Below are 18,865 nucleotides of genomic sequence, written 5' to 3'. Positions count from 1 at the left end.
CATTTTTTGAGTTATCTCAGCCCTGTTTTTTGAGCTATCTCATCCTCATTTTTTGAGGTATCTCAGCCCCATTTTTTGGGATATCTCAGCCCCATTTTTGGGCTATCTCAGCCCCATTTTTTGAGCTATCTCAGCCCCATTTTTTGAGCTATCTCAACCCCGTTTTTGAGCTATCTCAGCCCCGTTTTTTGGGTTATCTCAACCTATTTTTGGGGGTATCTCAGCCCCGTTTTTTGAGTTATCTCAGCCCCATTTTTTGAGGTATCTCAGCCCCCTTTTTGGGGTTCCCCAACCCCATTTTTTGAGGTATCTCAGCCCCATTTTTGAGCTATCTCAGCCCATTTTTTGAGCTATCCCAGCCCCATTTTTTGACGTATCTCAGCCCCGTTTTTTGGGCTATCTCAGCCTATTTTTTGGGCTATCTCAGCCCCGTTTTTGGGGGTGCCCCTCACCTGCACGTTGGCGAAGTCCACCCTGTTGAGGTCGCTGAGCATCTGGCTGATCTGGGCCGTGTTCTGCAGCACCGCCCGCGCCGCCTGCGCCAGGTGGTTGAGGGACGTGTACCTGCGCAGGGTCTGCGCGAAGGCCCCGGCTGCTGCTGCCTGGGGGGGGGGGGAAAGGGGGGGCTCAGGATGCCTCGTGGCCCCCCCTGGCACCCCACGGACACCCCAGAGCAGGTATGGCCCCCCCAGAGCAGGTACAGCCCTCCCAAACCCCACAGACCCCCAGAACCACCCCCCAAACCCCACAGACCCCCCCAAACCAGGCACAGCCCCCCAAACCCCACAGACCCCCAGAACCACCCCCCAAACCCCACAGACCCAGCTGCTGCTGCCTGGGGGGGGGAAAGGGGGGGCTCAGGATGCCTCGTGGTGACCTCATGGCCCCCCAAAGCAGGTACGGCCCCCCCAAACCCCAGGGACCCCTCACGGCCCCCCCCAAACCAGGCACAACCCTCCCGATCCTCAGAGATCTCCTCTGGCTCCCCCAAACCAGGCACAGCCCCCCAAACCAGGCACAGCCCCCCCAGGGCCCCCTCAAACCCCACAGACCCCCCGTGACCCCCCCAAACCAAGCACAGCCCCCCCAAACCAGGCACAGCCCCCCCAAACCCCACAGACCCCTCACGGCCCCCTCAAACCAGGCACAGCCCCCCAAACCCCACAGACCCCCAGAACCACCCCCCAAACCCCACAGACCCAGCTGCTGCTGCCTGGGGGGGGGAAAGGGGGGGCTGAGGATGCCTCGTGGCCCCCCCTGGGATGCCAGGGACACCCCAGAGCAGGTACAGCCCCCCAAACCCCAGGGACACCCCCCAAACCAGGCACAGCCCTCCCGATCCTCACAGACCCCTTCCAGCTCCCCAAAACCAGGCACAGCCCCCCCGGGGCCCCCTCAAACCTCACAGACCCCCCATGGCCCCCCCAAACCAAGCACAGCCCCCCCAAACCAGGCACAGCCCCCCATGGCCCCACAGACCCTCCCATGGACCCCCCAAAGCAGGCACAGCCCCCCAAACCCCACAGACCCGGCTGCTGCTGCCTGGGGGGGGGGAAAGGGGGGGCTCAGGATGCCTCGTGGCCCCCCCTGGCACCCCACGGACACCCCAGAGCAGGTACGGCCCCCCCAAACCAGGCACAGCCCCCCCAGACCCCAGAGACCCCCAAAGCCCCCCCAAAAAGCCCCCCTAGACCCCCCCAAGCCCACCTTGACCCCGACCATCTCCTCAGGCACATCTCCCCCAAACCCCACATCTCCCCCAAACCCCACATCCCCCCCAAACCCCACATCTCCCCCAAACCCCCCAGACCCTCCCAAACCCCCCAGACCCCCCCAAAGCCCCCCGAAACCCCCAAAGCCCCCCCAAAAAGCCCCCCCAAGCCCACCTTGACCCGGACCATCTCCTCGGGCACGCTGACCATGGCGTTGCCCAACCAGCTCTCCAGGCTCTTGGCGAAGTTCCGGATGGCCTGGGTCAAGGCACCTTTTTTTTGGGGGGAAAAGGGGGGGGTTTGGGGGTCACAGAGGGGTTTTGGGGGGTCACAGAGGGGTTTTGGGGGATCACAGAGGGGTTTTGGGGGGTCTTTGGGGGGCATGAGAAGGTTTGGAGGGTCTGGGGGGTTGTGGGTTCATCCTGGAAAGGTTTGGGGGAGTTTGGAGGGAGGTTGGGCCTGGTTTTGGGGGGGCTGGGGGTGGCTCTGGGGGTCCAGGGGGACTTTGGGGGGTCACAGAGGGGTTTTGGGGGGTCACAGAGGGGTTTTGGGGGGCACAAGAAGGTTTGGAGGGTCTGGGGGGTGCAGGTTTGTCCTGGAAAGGTTTGGGGGAGTTTGGAGGGAGAGAGGGAGGTTGGGCCTGGTTTGGGGGGGCTGGGGGTGGCTCTGGGGGTCCAGGGGGGTTTTGGGGGGTCACAGAGGGGTTTTGGGGGGTCACAGAAGGGTTTTGGGGGGTCACAGGGGGGCACGAGGAGGTTTGGAGGGTCTGGGGGAGGTGCAGGTTTGTCCTGGAAAGGTTTGGGGGAGTTTGGAGGGAGAGAAGGAGGGAGGGAGGTTGGGCCTGGTTTGGGGGGGCTGGGGGGTTTTGGGGGGGCTCTGGGGGTCCCTGCATATTTTGGGATGTCCCTGTAGGTTTTGGGGGGTCTTTGGGGGAGATCTTGGGGGGTATGAGGAGGTTTGGAGGGTCTGGGGGGTTGTGGGTTCATCCTGGAAAGGTTTGGGGGAGTTTGGAGGGAGGGAGGGAGGTTGGGCCTGGTGTGGGAGGGCTAAGGGGTTTTGGGGAGTCCTTGTGGGTTTTGGGGGGTCCCTGCAGGTTCTGGGGGGGGTCTTTGGGGGCTGTCAGGGGGGCACGAGGTTTGGAGGGTCTGGGGGGTTGTGGGTTCACCCTGGAAAGGTTCGGGGGAGTTTGGAGGGAGGGAGGGAGGTTGGGCCTGGTTTTGGGGGGGCTGTGGATGGCTCTGGGTCCCTCTGAGTTTTGGGGGGTCCCTGTGGGTTTTGGGGGGTCCCTGTGGGTTCTGGGGGTTCCCTGTGGGTTCTGGGGGGTGGTCTCTCACTGGGGATGGGGCGCAGGACGTCGGGCACCAGGATCTCCACCAGCCCCTGGCACAGGCAGTGGGTGGGGGCTGTGGGTGTCTCTGGGGGTCCAGGGGAGGTTTGTGGGGTTCAGGGAGGTTTTGGGGTGTCCCTGTGGGTTCTGGGGGGTGGTCTCTCACTGGGGATGGGGCGCAGGACGTCGGGCACCAGGATCTCCACCAGCCCCTGGCACAGGCAGTGGGTGGGCTGTGGGTGTCTGTGGATGTCTCTGAGGGTCCCTGTGGGTTTTGGGGTGTCCCTGTGTGTTCTGGGGGGTCCCTGTGGATTTTGGGGGGTCCCTGTGGGTTCTGGGGGGTCCCTGTGGGTTCTGGGGGGTGGTCTCTCACTGGGGATGGGGCGCAGGACGTCGGGCACCAGGATCTCCACCAGCCCCTGGTACAGGGTGAGGATGTCTCTGGGTGGCTCTAAGGGGACTCTGGGGGGCTCTGGGTGTCTCTGTGGGTTTTGGGGGGTCCCTGCAGGTTTTGGGGGGTCCCTGTGGGTTCTGGGGGGTGGTCTCTCACTGGGGATGGGGCGCAGGACGTCGGGCACCAGGATCTCCACCAGCCCCTGGTACAGGCAGTGGGTGGGGGCTGTGGATATCCCTGTGGGTCCCTCTGAGTTTTGGGGGGTCCCTGTGGGTTTTGGGGTGTCCCTGTGGGTTCTGGGGGGTCCCTGTGGGTTCTGGGGGGTGGTCTCTCACTGGGGATGGGGCGCAGGACGTCGGGCACCAGGATCTCCACCAGCCCCTGGTACAGGCAGTGGTCGCAGTCGCGCACCCAGCGCAGGACGGGCTCGTGCCGGGCCAGCACCAGGAGCCGCCGGCGGGGCAGGCGCCGCTCGGCCTCCTCCTGCCTGGGGAGGGGGGCACGGGGTCACCCCAAAATATGGGGGGGGGGGCACTCAGCCCATCCCTGAGACCCCCAGCCCGTCCCTGAGACCCCCATCCCATTCCTGACACCCACAGGGACACCCCGATCCCATCCCTGACACCCACGGGGTCACCCCAAAAGAGGGGGGGGGACCCTCAGCCCACCCCTGAGACCCCCATCCCATCCCTGAGACCCCCATCCCATCCCTGACACCCATGGGGTCACCCCAAAATGTGGGGGGGGGGCACTCACCTCGTCCCTGAGACCCCCATCCCGTCCCTGAGACCCCCATCCCATCCCTGACAGCCACGGGGTCACCCCAACCCCATTCCTGACACCCCCAGGGACCCCCCAATCCCACCCCTGACACCCACAGGGTCACCCCAAAATATGGGGGGGGACCCTCACCCCATCCCTGACACCCACGGGGTCACCCCAAAAGAGGGGGGGGACCCTCAGCCCACCCCTGAGACCCCCATCCCGTCCCTGAGACCCCCATCCCATCCCTGACACCCACAGGGTCACCCCAAAACATGAGGCTGAAACCCCCTCCTTCCCCCCCGGGCCCCCTGTGCCCATGCCAGGACCCCCCCAAGAACCCTCCCAACCCCCCTGTGCCCACCCAGGACCCCCACCAGCCCCCGGGGTGCCCCCCAGGCCCCCCCAGAACCCCCCAAATTCCACCCCCCCCCAACTCACGCCTCCATCTCCCCACTGCAGCGCCAAAAGCCGAGACCCCCCTGTGTCCCATGTGTCGCCTGTGCCCTCTGTGCCCCCCCTATGCCCCCTGTGCCCACCCAGGACCCCCCAGGACCCCTCCCAACCCTCGGGGAGACCCCCAAGACCTCCCAAATCCCACCCCCCCCCCAACTCACGCCTCCGTCTCCCCACTGCAGTGCCAGAAGTTGAGACCCCCCTGTGCCCTCTGTGCCCCCTCTGTGCCCCCTGTGCCCACCCAGGACCCCCCCCAGCCCCCGGGGTGCCCCCCAGAACCCCCCCCAGTCCCTGGGTGCCCCCCCAGACCCCTCAAAACCCCCCACAGCCCCCCCAGGCCCCCCCAAATTCCACCCCCCCCCAACTCACGCCTCCATCTCCCCACTGCAGCGCCAAAAGCTGAGACCCCCCTGTGCCCCCTCCGTGCCCCCTGTGCCAACCCAGGACCCCCCCAGGACCCCCCCCAACCCTCGGGGTGCCCCCCAAGACCCCCCAAACTCCCCCCCAACCCCCCAAATTCCACCCCCCCCCCAACTCATGCCTCCATCTCCCCACTGCAGCGCCAGAAGCTGAGACCCCCCTGTGCCCCCTCCATGCCCCCTGTGCCCACCCAGGACCCCCCCCAGCCCCCGGGGTGCCCCCCAGGCCCCCCCAAATCCCACCCCCCCCCCAACTCACGCCTCCATCTCCCCACTGCAGCGCCAGAAGTTGAGACCCCCCTGTGTCCCATGTGTCGCCTGTGCCCTCTGTGCCCCCTCCGTGCCCCCTGTGCCCACCCAGGACCCCCCCAGGACCCCTCCCAACCCTCGGGGTGCCCCCCAAGACCCCCCAAACTCCCCCCCAACCCCCAAATTCCACCCCCCCCCAACTCACGCCTCCATCTCCCCACTGCAGCGCCAAAAGCCGAGACCCCCCTGTGCCCCCTCCATGCCCCCTGTGCCCACCCAGGACCCCCCCAGGACCCCCCTCAACCCTCAGGGAGCCCCCCAAGACATCCCACCCCCCCCCCAACTCACGCCTCTGTCTCCCCACTGCAGCGCCAGAAGCTCTTCCAGAGGGTCTCCACCAGCGAGAACTGCAGGTTGATCATCACGTCCACGATGGCCTTTTTTTGGGGAGGGGGGGGGGGTCAGGGGGGTCAGGGGGGGTTCCCCAAACCCCGGGGGGGTTCCCCAAACCCCCGGGGGTCATTTTTGGGGTGCAGGGGGGGGTTCCCCACCTCGCAGTGCTCCCGGTAGAGCTGCTGGAAGACCCGCAGGTCGTCGGGGCCGGCGCCGTCCGGGACCCCCCCTTGTCCAGCTCGGGGAACTCCGGCAGCGTCCGGGAGGCGTCTGGGGGGGCAAAGGGGGGGTCAGGGGGGTTTTTGGGGGGGTCAGAAAATTTGGGGGGGGCCAGGGGGGGTCAGGAGGGTAGGGGGGGGTTTTGGGGACCCCCCCCTTGTCCAGCTCGGGGAACTCAGGAAGCGTCCGGGAGGCGTCTGGGGGGGGGCAAAGGGGGGGTCAGGGGGGTTTTTGGGGGGGGTCAGAAGGTTTTGGGGGGGTCAGGGGGGGTCAAGGGGGGTCAGAAGGTTTTGGGGGGGTCAGGAGGTTTTGGGGGGGTCGGGGGGGGTTTGGGGGGTTTTGGGGACCCCCCCCCTTGTCCAGCTCGGGGAACTCTGGAAGCGTCCGGGAGGCGTCTGGGGGGGGCAAAGGGGGAATCAGGGGGGTTTTTGGGGGGGTCAGAAGGTTTTGGGGGGGTCAGGGGGGGTCAGGGGGGTTTTGGGGACGTCAGGGGGCTTTAGGGGGGGAGTTTTGGGGGGTCAGGGGGGGCCAGGGGGGTTTTTGGGGACCCCCCCCTTGTCCAGCTCGGGGAACTCTGGAAGCGTCCGGGAGGTGTCTGGGGGGGGCAAAGGGGGGGTCAGGAGGGTTTTTTGGGGGGGTCAGAAGGTTTTGGGGGGGTCAGGAGGTTTTTGGGGGGGTCAGGGGGGTTTTTGGGGGGGGTCAGGGGGGGCTTGGGGGGTTTTGGGGACCCCCCCCTTGTCCAGCTCGGGGAACTCTGGAAGCGTCCGGAGGCGTCTGGGGGGGGCAAAGGGGGGGTCAGGGGGGTTTTTGGGGGGGGTCAGAAATTTGGGGGGGTCAGGAGGTTTTGGGGGGATCAGAAGGTTTTGGGGGGGTCAGGGGGGTTTTTGGGGGGGTTCAGGGGGGGGTTTGGGGGGTTTTGGGGACCCCCCCCTTGTCCAGCTCGGGGAACTCCGGCAGCGTCCGGGAAGTGTCTGGGGGGGGCAAAGGGGGGGTCAGGAGGGTTTTTTGGGGGGTCAGAAGGTTTTGGGGGGTCAGGGGTGGTCGGGGGGGGTCACCAGACCCCATGGAGATGTTTTTGGGGGGTTTTGGGGGTTTTTGCTCACCCAGGAACTGCTGGTACTGCTGCACTTGGGCGCTGATGTCGGGGACGCCGGGGGGGCCGGACCCGCCGACACCCCGTTGGTGACCCCCCCTCCTTCCACCTTCTGCACCGGCTTCAGCCTGGGGGGGCACGGGGGGGGCACGGGGGGGTCAGGGGGGATTTTGGGGGGGGGGTCAGGGGGGTTTTGGGGGTTTTTGGGGGGTTTTGGGGGGGTTTTGGGGGGCCTGGACCCGCCCACACCCCGTTGGTGACCCCCCCTCCTTCACCTTCTGCACCGGCTTCAGCCTGGGGGGGGCACGGGGGGGGTCGGGGGGGTCAGGGGGGATTTTGGGGGGGGGGTCAGGGGGGGTTTTGGGGTTTTTGGGGGGTTTTGGGGGGGTTTTGGGGGGCCTGGACCCGCCCACACCCCGTTGGTGACCCCCCCTCCTTCCACCTTCTGCACCGGCTTCAGCCTGGGGGGGGCACGGGGGGGGTCAGGGGGGGTCAGGGGGGGTCAGGAGGGTTTTTGGGGGGCTCAGGGGGATTTTTGGGGTGTCCCAGGGGGGTTTTGGGGGTGATTTTGGGGGTTTTTGGGGTCCCTCACCGCTGTTTCTGGGCGAAGGGCTGCAGGAGGTGATGGGGGACACAGGGGGGCTCAGGAAGAGTTTGGGGGGCTCAGAGAGGGTCGGGGGGCTCGGGGTGATTTTTGGGGGTCCTAGGGGATTTTTGGGGGTTGTCCCAGGGGGTTTTGGGGTAATTTGGGGGTTTTTGGGGGTCCCTCACCGCTGTTTCTGGGCGAAGGGCTGCTGGAGATGGTCGGAGGGTCAGAATGGTTTTGTGGGGTTCAAGGAGGGTTTAGGGGGCTCAGGAGAGATTTTGGGGTTTCCCAGGGATTTCGGCGGTCCCAGGGAGGTTTTTGGGGTGTCCCAGGGGGGTTTTTGGGGTGATTTTGGGGGTTTTGGGGTGATTTTGGGGGTTTTTTGGGGGTCCCTCACCGCTGTTTCTGGCGAAGGGCTGCAGGAGATGGTAGAGGATTCGGGGAAGGTTTAGGGGGCTCGGGGGGATTTTGGGGGCTCAGGGAGGGTCTGGGGGGCTCAGGGGATTTTGGGGGTCCCAGGGGGTTTTTGGGGTGTCCCAGGGGGGTTTTTGGGGTGATTTTGGGGTTTTTGGGGGTCCCTCACCGCTGTTTCTGGGCGAAGGGCTGCAGGAGGTGGTTGGAGGCTCAGGGAAGGTTTAGGGGGCTCAGGAGGATTTTGGGGGGCTCAGGAGAGATTTTGGGGTTTCCCAGGGATTTCGGGGGTCTCAGGGGGTTTTTGGGGTTTCCCAGGGGGGTTTTTGGGGTGATTTTGGGGGTTTTTGGGGGTCCCTCACCACTGTTTCTAAACGAAAGGCTGCAGGAGATGATAAAGGATTTGGGAGGGTTTAGGGGGCTCAGGGGGATTTCGGGGTCCCAGGGGGTTTTTGGGGTGTCCCAGGGGGTTTTTGGGGTGTCCCAGGGGGGTTTTTTGGGGTGATTTTGGGGGTTTTTGGGGGTCCCTCACCGCTGTTTCTGGGCGAAGGGCTGCAGGAGGTGGTTGGAGGCTCAGGGAAGGTTTAGGGGGCTCAGGAGGATTTTGGGGGGCTCAGGAGAGATTTTGGGGTTTCCAGGGATTTCGGGGGTCTCAGGGGGTTTTTGGGGGCTCAGGGAGGGTCTGGGGGTCCCAGGGGGTTTTTTGGGGTGATTTTGGGGGTTTTTGGGGGCCCCTCACCGCTGTTTCTGGGCGAAGGGCTGCAGGAGGTGGTCGGAGGCTCGAGGAAGGTTTAGGGGGTTCAGGAAGGGTCTGGGGGTCTCAGGGTGATTTTCGGGGGTCCCAGGGGGTTTTTGGGGTGTCCCAGGGGGGTTTTTGGGGTGATTTTGGGGGTTTTTGGGGGTCCCTCACCGCTGTTTCTGGGCGAAGGGCTGCTGGCGCATGGCCAGGTGCTGCTGGTCCTCGACGAGCCGCAGGAGCGGCGACCCCGCCTTGATGCGCAGCCCATAATAGTGGTACTTGGAGTTCCCCCTAAAAAATAGGGGGTTTTGGGGCATTTTGGGGGGTTTTGGGGCGTTTCGGGGGGTTTGGGGGGGTTGGGGCCGAGCAAGAGATTTTTAGGGATGATTTTGGGGGGGTTTTGGGGCATTTTGGGGGGTTTTCGGGGGGATTTTGGGGTGATTTTGGGGTGAGTTTGGGGTGAGTTTGGGGTGAATTTTGGGGTGATTTTAGGGTCAGTTTTGAGGCGATTTTGGGGTGATTTTGGGGCAATTTTGGGATGGGTTTTGAGGCGATTTTAGGGTGAGTTTGGCGTGATTTTGGGGTCACTTTTGAAGTCATTTTGGGGTGATTTTGAGGTGATTTTGGGCTGGGTTTTGGGGGGATTTTAAGGATGATTTTGGGGTGATTTTAAGGATGATTTTGGGGTGGTTTTAAGGATGATTTTGGGGTGAGTTTGGGGTCAGTTTTGAGGCAATTTTGGGGAGATTTTGGGGTGGGTTTTGGGGTGATTTTGGGGTGGGGTTTGGGGTGATTTTGGGGTGGGTTTTGGGGCAATTTTGGGGTGATTTTAAGGATGATTTTGGGCTGGTTTTAAGGATGATTTTTGGCTGAGTTTGGGGTGAATTTCGGGTCAGTTTTGAGGCGATTTTAGGGTGAGTTTGGGTTGATTTTAGGGTCAGTTTTGAGGCGATTTTGGGGTAATTTGGAGGTGAATTTTGGGGTGAGCTTTGGTTTGATTTTGGGGTGAGTTTTGGGGTGATTTTGGGGCGATTTTGGGGAGATTTTGGAGTGATTTTGGGGTGATTTTGGGGTGAGTTTTCAGATGAGTTTGGGGTGAGTTTGGGGTGGGTTTTGGGGTAATTTTGGGGTGGGTTTTAGGGTGATTTTGGGATGAGTTTGAGATGAGTTTTGGGGTGATTTTGGGTGTTTTGGAGGGGTTGGGTCTAAGCGGGTGATTTTTAGGGATTTTTAAGGATTATTTTGGGGGGTTTTTGGGGTGATTTTGGGGGTTTTGGTCCCACTTGGTGCCAAGACAAGCAGGTGAGTTTGGGGTGGACTTTGGGGTAATTTTGGGGTGATTTTGGGGTGATTTTGGGGTCGGTTTTGGGGCAATTTTGGGGTTATTTTGGGATGACTTTTGGGGTGATTTTGGGATGACTTTTTGCTGTGTTTTGGGGCAAGTTTGGGGTGAGTTTGGGGTGATTTTGGGGTCGGTTTTGTGATGATTTTGGGGTGATTTTGGGTCGGTTTTGAGGAGATTTTGGGGTGAGTTTTGTGTGATTTTGGGGTCAGTTTCGAGGTGATTTTGTGGTGAGTTTGGGGCAATTTTGTGGTGATTTTGGGGTGGGTTTCAGGGCAATTTTGGGGTGATTTTAGGGTTAATTTGGGGTTGGTTTTGAGGCAATTTTAGGGTGATTTTGGGATGATTTTGGGGTAAGTTTGGGGTGAGTTTGGAATTGGTCTTGGGGCAATTTTGGGATGATTTTGTGCTGGGTTTTGGGGTGATTTTGAGTTGGTTTTTAAGGTGATTTTGGGGCGATTTTGAGCCGATTTGGGGGTCGATTTTGAGGTGATTTTGGGCTAACTTTAGGGCGATTTTGGGACAATTTTAAGGCAATTTTGGGGGTTTTTGGTCCCACCTGGTGCCGAGGCGCCGCGTGCGCAGCCCCATGAAGACGGATCGGATGAGTTTGGGGTGGGTTTGGGGCAATTTTGGGGTGATTTTGGGGTTGTTTTTGGGGTGATTTTGGGATGATTTTGAGGTGATTTTGGGGCAATTCTGAGGTGATTTTGGGGTCAGTTTTGAAGTGATTTTGGGGCGATTTTGTGGTGATTTTGAGGTAATTTTGGAGTAATTTTGGGGTGATTTTGAGGCGATTTTGGGGTCGGTTTTGAGGTGATTTTGGGGTGATTTTGGGGTGAGTTTGGGGTCATTTTTGAGATGATTTTGGGGTGATTTTGGGGTGGGTTTTGGGGTGATTTTGGGGTGGGTTTTGAGGTGATTTTGAGGTGGGTTTTGGGGTGATTTTGGGGTGGTTTAAAGAGTGAATTTGGGGTGATTTTGGGCTGGTTTTGAGTCGATTTTGGGGCGATTTTGAGACAATTTTGGGGGTGATTTTGTGGCGATTTTGTGGCCGGTTTTGGGGCGAGTTTGGGGCGATTTTGGGACAATTTTGGGGCAATTTTAAGGCAATTTTGGGGGTTTTTGGTCCCACCTGGTGCCGAGGCGCCGCGTGCGCAGCCCCATGAAGATGGATCGGATGAGTTTGGGGTGGGTTTGGGGCAATTTTGGGATGATTTTGGGGTTGTTTTTGGGGTGATTTTGGGATGATTTTGAGGTGATTTTGGGGCAATTCTGAGGTGATTTTGGGGTCAGTTTTGAAGTGATTTTGGGGCGATTTTGTGGTGATTTTGAGGTAATTTTGGAGTAATTTTGGGGTGATTTTGAGGCGATTTTGGGGTCGGTTTTGAGGTGATTTTGGGGTGATTTTGGGGTGAGTTTGGGGTCATTTTTGAGACGATTTTGGGGTGATTTTGGGGTGGGGTTTAGGGTGATTTTGGGGTGGGTTTTGAGGTGATTTTGAGGTGGGTTTTGGGGTGATTTTGGGGTGGTTTAAAGAGTGAATTTGGGGTGATTTTGGGCTGGTTTTGAGGCGATTTTGGGGCGATTTTGAGACAATTTTGGGGGTGATTTTGTGGCGATTTTGTGGCCGGTTTTGGGGCGAGTTTGGGGCGATTTTGGGACAATTTTGGGGCAATTTTAAGGCAATTTTGGGGGGTTTTTGGTCCCACCTGGTGCCGAGGCGCCGCGTGCGCAGCCCCATGAAGACGGATCGGATGAGTTTGGGGTGAGTTTGGGGCAATTTTGGGGTGATTTTGGGGTTGTTTTTGGGGTGATTTTGGGATGATTTTGAGGTGATTTTGGGGCAATTCTGAGGTGATTTTGGGGGTCAGTTTTGAAGTGATTTTGGGGCGATTTTGTGGTGATTTTGAGGCAATTTTGGAGTAATTTTGGGGTGATTTTGAGGCGATTTTGGGGTCGGTTTTGAGGTGATTTTGGGGTGATTTTGGGGTGAGTTTGGGGTCATTTTTGAGACGATTTTGGGGTGATTTTGGGGTGGGTTTTGAGGTGATTTTGAGGTGGGTTTTGGGGTGATTTTGGGGTGGTTTAAAGAGTGAATTTGGGGTGATTTTGGGCTGGTTTTGAGTCGATTTTGGGGCGATTTTGAGACAATTTTGGGGGTGATTTTGTGGGCGATTTTGTGGCCGGTTTTGGGGCGAGTTTGGGGCGATTTTGGGACAATTTTGGGGCAATTTTAAGGCAATTTTGGGGGTTTTTGGTCCCACCTGGTGCCGAGGCGCCGCGTGCGCAGCCCCATGAAGACGGATCGGATGAGTTTGCCGAAGGAGGCGGCGTTGACGGGCTCCAGTTTGTGGCCCTGGCAGTGCAGCAGGTAGTGGCAGTACAGGGCACTCCGGGGCAGACTCACCCCCTCTGCAGTCTCATAATTGTCCAGCAGCCACTGCACCTTTTGGGGGGCAAAAAGAGGGGTCAGCTGAGCACCAAAAGCTTCGGGTTGTGCCCCAAAATCTCCTCTTTGCACCTCAAAATGTGCTCGTACCCCCAAAAGATATTTGTACCATCCTAAACTCTTCTTACACCACCCCAAAATCTCCCATCTGCACCCTAAAATATCCTAATGCTCCATAAAACACTCTTATACCACCCCAAAATCTCTCACTTGTACCCCAAAACCGTCTCACACCCCCCCAAAACATCCTTATACCACCCTAAAATCTCCTCATACCACCCCAAAACCACCTCACACCATCTCAAAACATCCTTATACCACCCTAAAATCTCCTCACATCCCCCTCAAACCACCTCACACCCCCCCCAAAACACCCTTATACCACCCCAAAACCTCCTCACACCACTCCAAAATCTCCCATCTGCCCCCCAAAATATCCTAATATTCCATAAAATATTCTTATACCACCCCAAAATCTCTCACTTGTACCCCAAAACCACCTCACACCTCCCCAAAACATCCTTATACCACCCTAAAATCTCCTCACACCACCCCAAAACCACCTCACACCCCCCCAAAACATCCTTATACCACCCCAAATCCTCCTCACACCGCCCCAAAATCTCCCATCTGCACCCTAAAATATCCTAATGCTCCGTAAAACGCTCTTATACCACCCCAAAATCTCTCACTTGTACCCCAAAACCACCTCACATCCCCCCAAAACCACCTCACATCCCCCCAAAACACCCTTATACCACCCCAAAACCTCCTCACACCGCCCCAAAATCTCCCATCTGCACCCTAAAATATGCTAATACTCCATAAAATGCACTTATACCACCCCAAAATCTCTCACTTGTACCCCAAAACCACCTCACACCATCTCAAAACATCCTCACACCACCCCAAAACCTCCAACCTGCCCCCCAAAATATCCTAAGGCCCCATAAAACGGTTTTATACAACCCCAAAACCCCCTCACTCCCCCCCCCAAACCTCCCTCCACCCCCAAACCCCCTCAAACGCCCCCTCAAAGCCCCCTCCCATCCCCCCAACCCCCAGTTCCCCAATTTTCCCCCCACCAGGCCCCTCCCACCCCCCATTTTTTGGGGTCCCCCCTCCCCCCATTTTGAGGTACCCCCCCTCCCCCATTTTTTGCCCCCCCTCTCCCCATTTTTGGGTCCTTCTCCCCATTTTTAGGTTCCCCCCCCCCCCATTTTTTGGGGTCCCCCCTCCCCCCCATTTTTTGCCCCCTCCTCCCCCCATTTTTGGGGTCCTTCTCCCCATTTTTAGGTTCCCCAGCCCCATTTTTTGGGGCCCCCCCCTCCCCCATTTTTTGCCCCCCCCTCCCCATTTTTGGGGTCCCCCATTCCCCCATTTTTTGCCCCCCCCTCCCCCCATTTTTGGGTTCCCCCCTCCCCATTTTTTGCCCCCACCTCCCCCCATTTTTGGGTTCCCCCCTCCCCATTTTTTGCCCCCCCCCCTCCCCCCATTTTTGGGGTCCCCCCTCCCCCCATTTTTTGCCCCCACCTCCCCCCATTTTTTGCCCCCCCCCCTCCCCATATTTTTTGGGGTCCCCCCCCACCCCCCCCATTTCCGGGGGGGGGTCTCACCGTGGCGGGGGAGGCGCGGGTGGTGTGGGCGAAGGCCGCCCCTCCCCCCGCCCCCATGTAGCCCCCCTGGATGACGTAAGCGCCGGCGGGGGCGGGGCCCCCGGAGGCCCCGCCCCCTCCTCCTCCTCCTCCTCCTCCTTGCGCGGTGGGCGGGGCAGCGGCGGAGGGGGCGGAGCCCAAAATCTGCCCCGCCCCCCCCGCCGCGAACACGGGGGGGGGTTGAGAGCTGGGAGGGGGGGGAGGGGGGGGAGGGCTGGGCTGCACAGCCCCTCCCCCACCCCCGGAGGCCCCGCCCCCTCCCCCGGCGGGCCCCGCCCCCTCCGGCGCTGGGGGGGGGGTCGTAAAAACCCCCCGAGGTTGGGGCGAAAAAGCGGCGGCTCCGGAACGGGAACGAGCCCGAGCGGCTGCGGGGGGGGGAGAGAGAAAAGAGGGGGGGTCAGAGCCCAAAAATATGGGGGGGGACACCCCATAAATAGGGGGGGGGGAGAGAGAAAAGAGGGGGGGTCAGACCCCAAATTGGGGGTCGGACCCCAAAAATATGGGGGGGGGGATCCCATAAGCACAGGGACCCCAAAAACACGGGGGGGACACTGCAGAAATATGGGGGGGGGAGAGAGAAAAGAGGGGGGGTCAGAGCCCAAATTGGGGGGTCCGACCCCAAAAATATGGGGGGAGACACCCCAGAAATATGGGGGGGGGAGAGAGAAAAGAGGGGGGGTCAGACCCCAAATTGGGGGGGTCAGACCCCAAAAATATGGGGGGGGGGATCCCAGAAATAGGGGGGGGGACACCCCATAAATACAGGGACCCCAAAAACACGGAGGGGGGGAAGGGGGGGACCCCAGAAACACGGGGGGGGGAGAGAGAAAAGAGGGGGGGTCAGAGCCCCAAATTGAGGGGTCAGACCCCAAAAATAGGGGGGAGGACACCCCACAAGCACAGGGACCCCATAAATAGGGAGGGAAAAGGGGGGGACCCCAAAAACACGGGGGGGGAGAGAGAAAAGAGGGGGGGTCAGAGCCCGAAATTGAGGGGTCGGACCCCAAAAATATGGGGGGGGATGCCATAAATAGGGGGGGGACACCCCATAAATACAGGGACCCCAAAAACACGGGGGGGACACCCCAGAAATATGGGGGGGGGGGAGAGAGAAAAGAGGGGGGGTCAGACCCCAAATTGGGGGGGTCGGACCCCAAAAATGGGGGGGGGGGGATCCCAGAAATATGGGGGGACACCCCAAAAACACGGGGGGGGAGAGAGATAAAAGAGGGGGGTCAGAGACTAAAATAGAGGGGTCAGACCCCAAAAATATGGGGGGACACTCTATAAATATGGGGGGGGACACCCCATAAGCACAGGGACCCCAAAAACACGGGGGGGGGGATAATGGGGTGATTTTGGGGCAATTTTGGGGTGATTTTGGGGTGATTTTGAGGCGATTTTGGGGTGATTTTGGGGTTGGTTTTGGGGTGAGTTTAGGGCGATTTTGGGGTGATTTTGAGGTGGGTTTTGGGGCGATTTTGGGGTGAGTTTGGGGAAACTTTGGGGTGATTTTGAGGCAATTTAGGGTTGGTCTTGAGGCGATTTTGGGGTGATTTTGAGGCAATTTTAAGGTGATTTTGAGGCACTTTTAGGGTTTGTTTGAGGCGATTTTGGGGTTGGTTTGGGGGCGACTTTGGGGTTGGTTTTGAGGCAATTTTAAGGTGATTTTGAGGCAATTTTGGGGTTGGTTTCGAGGTGATTTTGGGGTTGGTTTTGAGGTGATTTTAGGGTTGATTTGGGGGCAATTTTGGGGTAGGTTTTGAGATGATTTTGGGGTTTTTTGGGGCGATTTTGGGGTGATTTTGGTGTGGGTTTTGGGGCGATTTTGAGGTTGGTTTTGGGGCAATTTTGGGGTGATTTTAGGGCAATTTTAGGGTTGGTTTGGGGGTGATTTTGGGGGTGATTTTGGGGCAATTTTGGGGTGACTTTGGGGTTGGTTTGGGGGTGATTTTGGAGCGATTTTGGGGTAATTTTGGGGTTGGTTTTGGGGCAATTTTAGGGTGATTTTGGGGCGATTTTGGGGTGATTTGGGGGCGATTTTGGGGTGATTTTGGGGTTGTTTTGGGGTGATTTTGGGGTTTATTTTGTGGCAATTTTGGGGGTTATTTTGGGGCGATTTTGGGGTGGGTTTTGAGGCAATTTTGGGGTGATTTTGGGGCGATTTTGGGGCGATTTTGGGGCAATTTTAAGGTGATTTTGAGGCACTTTTAGGGTTGGTTTTGAGACGATTTTGGGGCGATTTTGGGGTGATTTTGGGGTTGTTTTTGAGGTGATTTTGGGGTTGTTTTTGAGGTGATTTTGGGGTGATTTTGAGGTGATTTTGGGGTGATTTTGAGGCAATTTTGGGGTTGATTTTAAGGCAATTTTGGGGTTGGTTTTGAGGCAATTTTGGGGCGATTTTGGGGTGATTTTGGGGTAATTTTGAGGTGATTTTGGGTTATATGGGAGGGGGAAGGGGGTGCAGAAAGAGGGTAAAGGGGGGGGGTTCCCCCTTTTTGGGGGGGGTCACTCACATGGCCGTGGGGGGGGTAGGAACCGTCCCCCCCCTCCACGTAGGGCACGGGGGGCGGGGGGGGGGAACACGTGGGTCACAGGGGGCAGCTGCTGCACCTGGGGGGGGCAAAAACGGGGGCATTTTAGCCCCCTCCCCACCCAATTTTAACCCACTTTTTTTCTCATTTTTTGCCCATTTTTTACCCATTTTTTTCCCCATTTTAGCCCCCTCCCCACCGAATTTCCCCCCTTTTTTTTGCCCATTTTTTGCTCATTTTACCCCCCTCCCCATCCAATTTTCCCCCAGTTTTTTCCCCATTTTTTGCCCAATTTTTACCCATTTTTTGCCCATTTTAGCCCCTCCCCACCCAATTTTCCTCCACTTTTTTGCCCATTTTTTCCCCATTTTTTCCCATCTTACCCCCCTCCCCATCCAATTTTCCCCCAGTTTTTCCCCCATTTTTTGCTCATTTTTTGCCCAATTTTTCCCCATTTTCCCCCCATTTTTTTCCCATTTTAGACCCCTCCCCACCCAATTTTCCCCCACTTCTTTCCCCATTTTTTGCCCATTTTTTACCCATTTTTTGCCCATTTTACCCCCCTCCCCACCCAATTTTCCCCCACTTTTTTGCCCATTTTTTGCTAATATTTTGCCCATTTTTTGCTAATATTTTGCCCATTTCTTGCCCAATTTTTGCCCATTTTTTACCCATTTTTAGCCCCCCTCCCCACCCCATTTTACCCCACTTTTTTCCCCATTTTTTGCTCGTTTTTTACCCATTTTTTACCCATTTTTAGCCCCCTCCCCCACCCAATTTCACCCCACTTTTTTGCCCATTTTTCCCCCATTCCCCCCCCCTTTTTGACCCGATTTCCCCCCGTTTCCCCCCATTTTCTCCCACCTGGGGCCCCCCCGGCTGGGCCCGGGCTGGGGGGGCGCGGGGGGGGCGGGGCTGCCCTCGGTGCCCTCGGGGGGGGGTCGCAGCCCCTCTGCTTTGGGGACAAAAGCAGCAGATTCGGGTCAGGCCCCCCCGCGCCCCCTCCCCCAAATTTTTGGGGGGTCACGGGGGGGGTCAGGGGGGGTTGTTTTTTGGGGGGTCTCACCCGCCACCGTCACTACGATGAACTGCTGGGGGGGGGGCTGGGGGGCCGCGGGGGGGGCGCTGGGGCGGCCTGAGGGGGCCCCGGCGGGGGCGGGGCCTCCGGGGAGCTCCGCCCCGAAAGAGGCGGGGCCGGCGGTGGGCGGGGCCTGCGGCGGCGGCTGCGGCGGCTGCTGTGACGTCGTGGCGGTCAGCTCGGTGACGTAGGAGGGCTGGGTCGCCATGGCGACGGCTGCGGGAGGGAGGGAGGAAGGCGCGAGTGACGTCACGACGGGCAGGCGGTGACGTCAGCGTTGCGCGCGCGCGCGGAAGTAAAAAACCACGGGCGTGACGTCAGCGCGGCCCGAGGATGACGTCACACGCCCGGCAAACACGATTGCGTCACCGCCAGGCTCCGCCCCGCGAGGACATCCCCGATGACGTCACCACTCCGCCCACGCGACATCGCGGCGCGGCCACGCCCCTCCCGCCCTGCGCGCCCCCCATTGGCTCCCGCCGCCCGCCAATCACCGCGCCGCGCGCTCAGGCCACGCCCCGGCCCGGGCCCGGGCCCCGCTTCCCCCCCTCCCCCCTTCCCCTCACAACCTCCCCCCCCGCCGCCATCTTGGACCCGCCGCTCGCACCCACCTGCCCGCGGCCGCCGCCGGGACCCCGCGGGGGTTCCGCCCGCCGCCGGGGCCGCGGCTGCTGCTGCCGGCGGGGCCCGGCGAGGCGCGGGGCGGCGGCGGCGGCGGCCGGGCCGGGCCGGAGCGCGGTCGCCACGGTGACCGTGGCTATGGCGGCCTCCCTGGTCCCTCACCGGGGCAACTGTTGCTACCCGCCTCGGCGCGGGGCGGGGCCGCTCGCGCGGCTCCCGCCCCCCGCGCGCCATTGGCCGCCGCCCCGCGCCTCGCGGCGCCGATTGGCTAAGCGGCCCGTCGCTCCGCGCCTGCCCCGCCCCGCTCGCAGGCGATTGGCTGCGCCGCCCGTCCGTCAGCACTTCCTGAGGGGGCGGGGAGAGGCGGGGCCGCTCGGAGAGCTGGCGGTTCTCTGTTGGCCGGCGAGGCTGCCAATCATCCTT

General features: G+C 60.0%; 1 protein-coding gene across 1 annotated transcript; it reads right to left on the bottom strand.

The window, feature by feature from the left end:
• Positions 1–452: 452 nt before the first annotated feature.
• On the bottom strand, positions 453–17,631 carry LOC127465433 (MHC class II regulatory factor RFX1-like; the record flags this gene model as incomplete). The annotated part of the gene is given in 13 exon segments (XM_051775899.1): positions 453–602; positions 1,887–1,984; positions 3,769–3,920; positions 5,668–5,756; positions 5,871–5,942; positions 6,286–6,326; positions 7,035–7,085; positions 7,088–7,152; positions 8,932–9,051; positions 12,370–12,551; positions 14,171–14,574; positions 16,726–16,822; positions 17,608–17,631. Coding segments are annotated over 13 exon segments (1,545 nt in total), but the record flags the coding sequence as incomplete, so codon positions are not given.
• Positions 17,632–18,865: the final 1,234 nt, after the last annotated feature.

Source organism: Manacus candei, unplaced genomic scaffold (genome assembly GCF_025592945.1).
Source record: "Manacus candei isolate 608988 ecotype Guabito, Panama unplaced genomic scaffold, ASM2559294v1 h1tg000390l, whole genome shotgun sequence".
Taxonomy (NCBI): domain Eukaryota; kingdom Metazoa; phylum Chordata; class Aves; order Passeriformes; family Pipridae; genus Manacus; species Manacus candei.
This window is presented reverse-complemented; position numbering and strand designations above follow the sequence as displayed.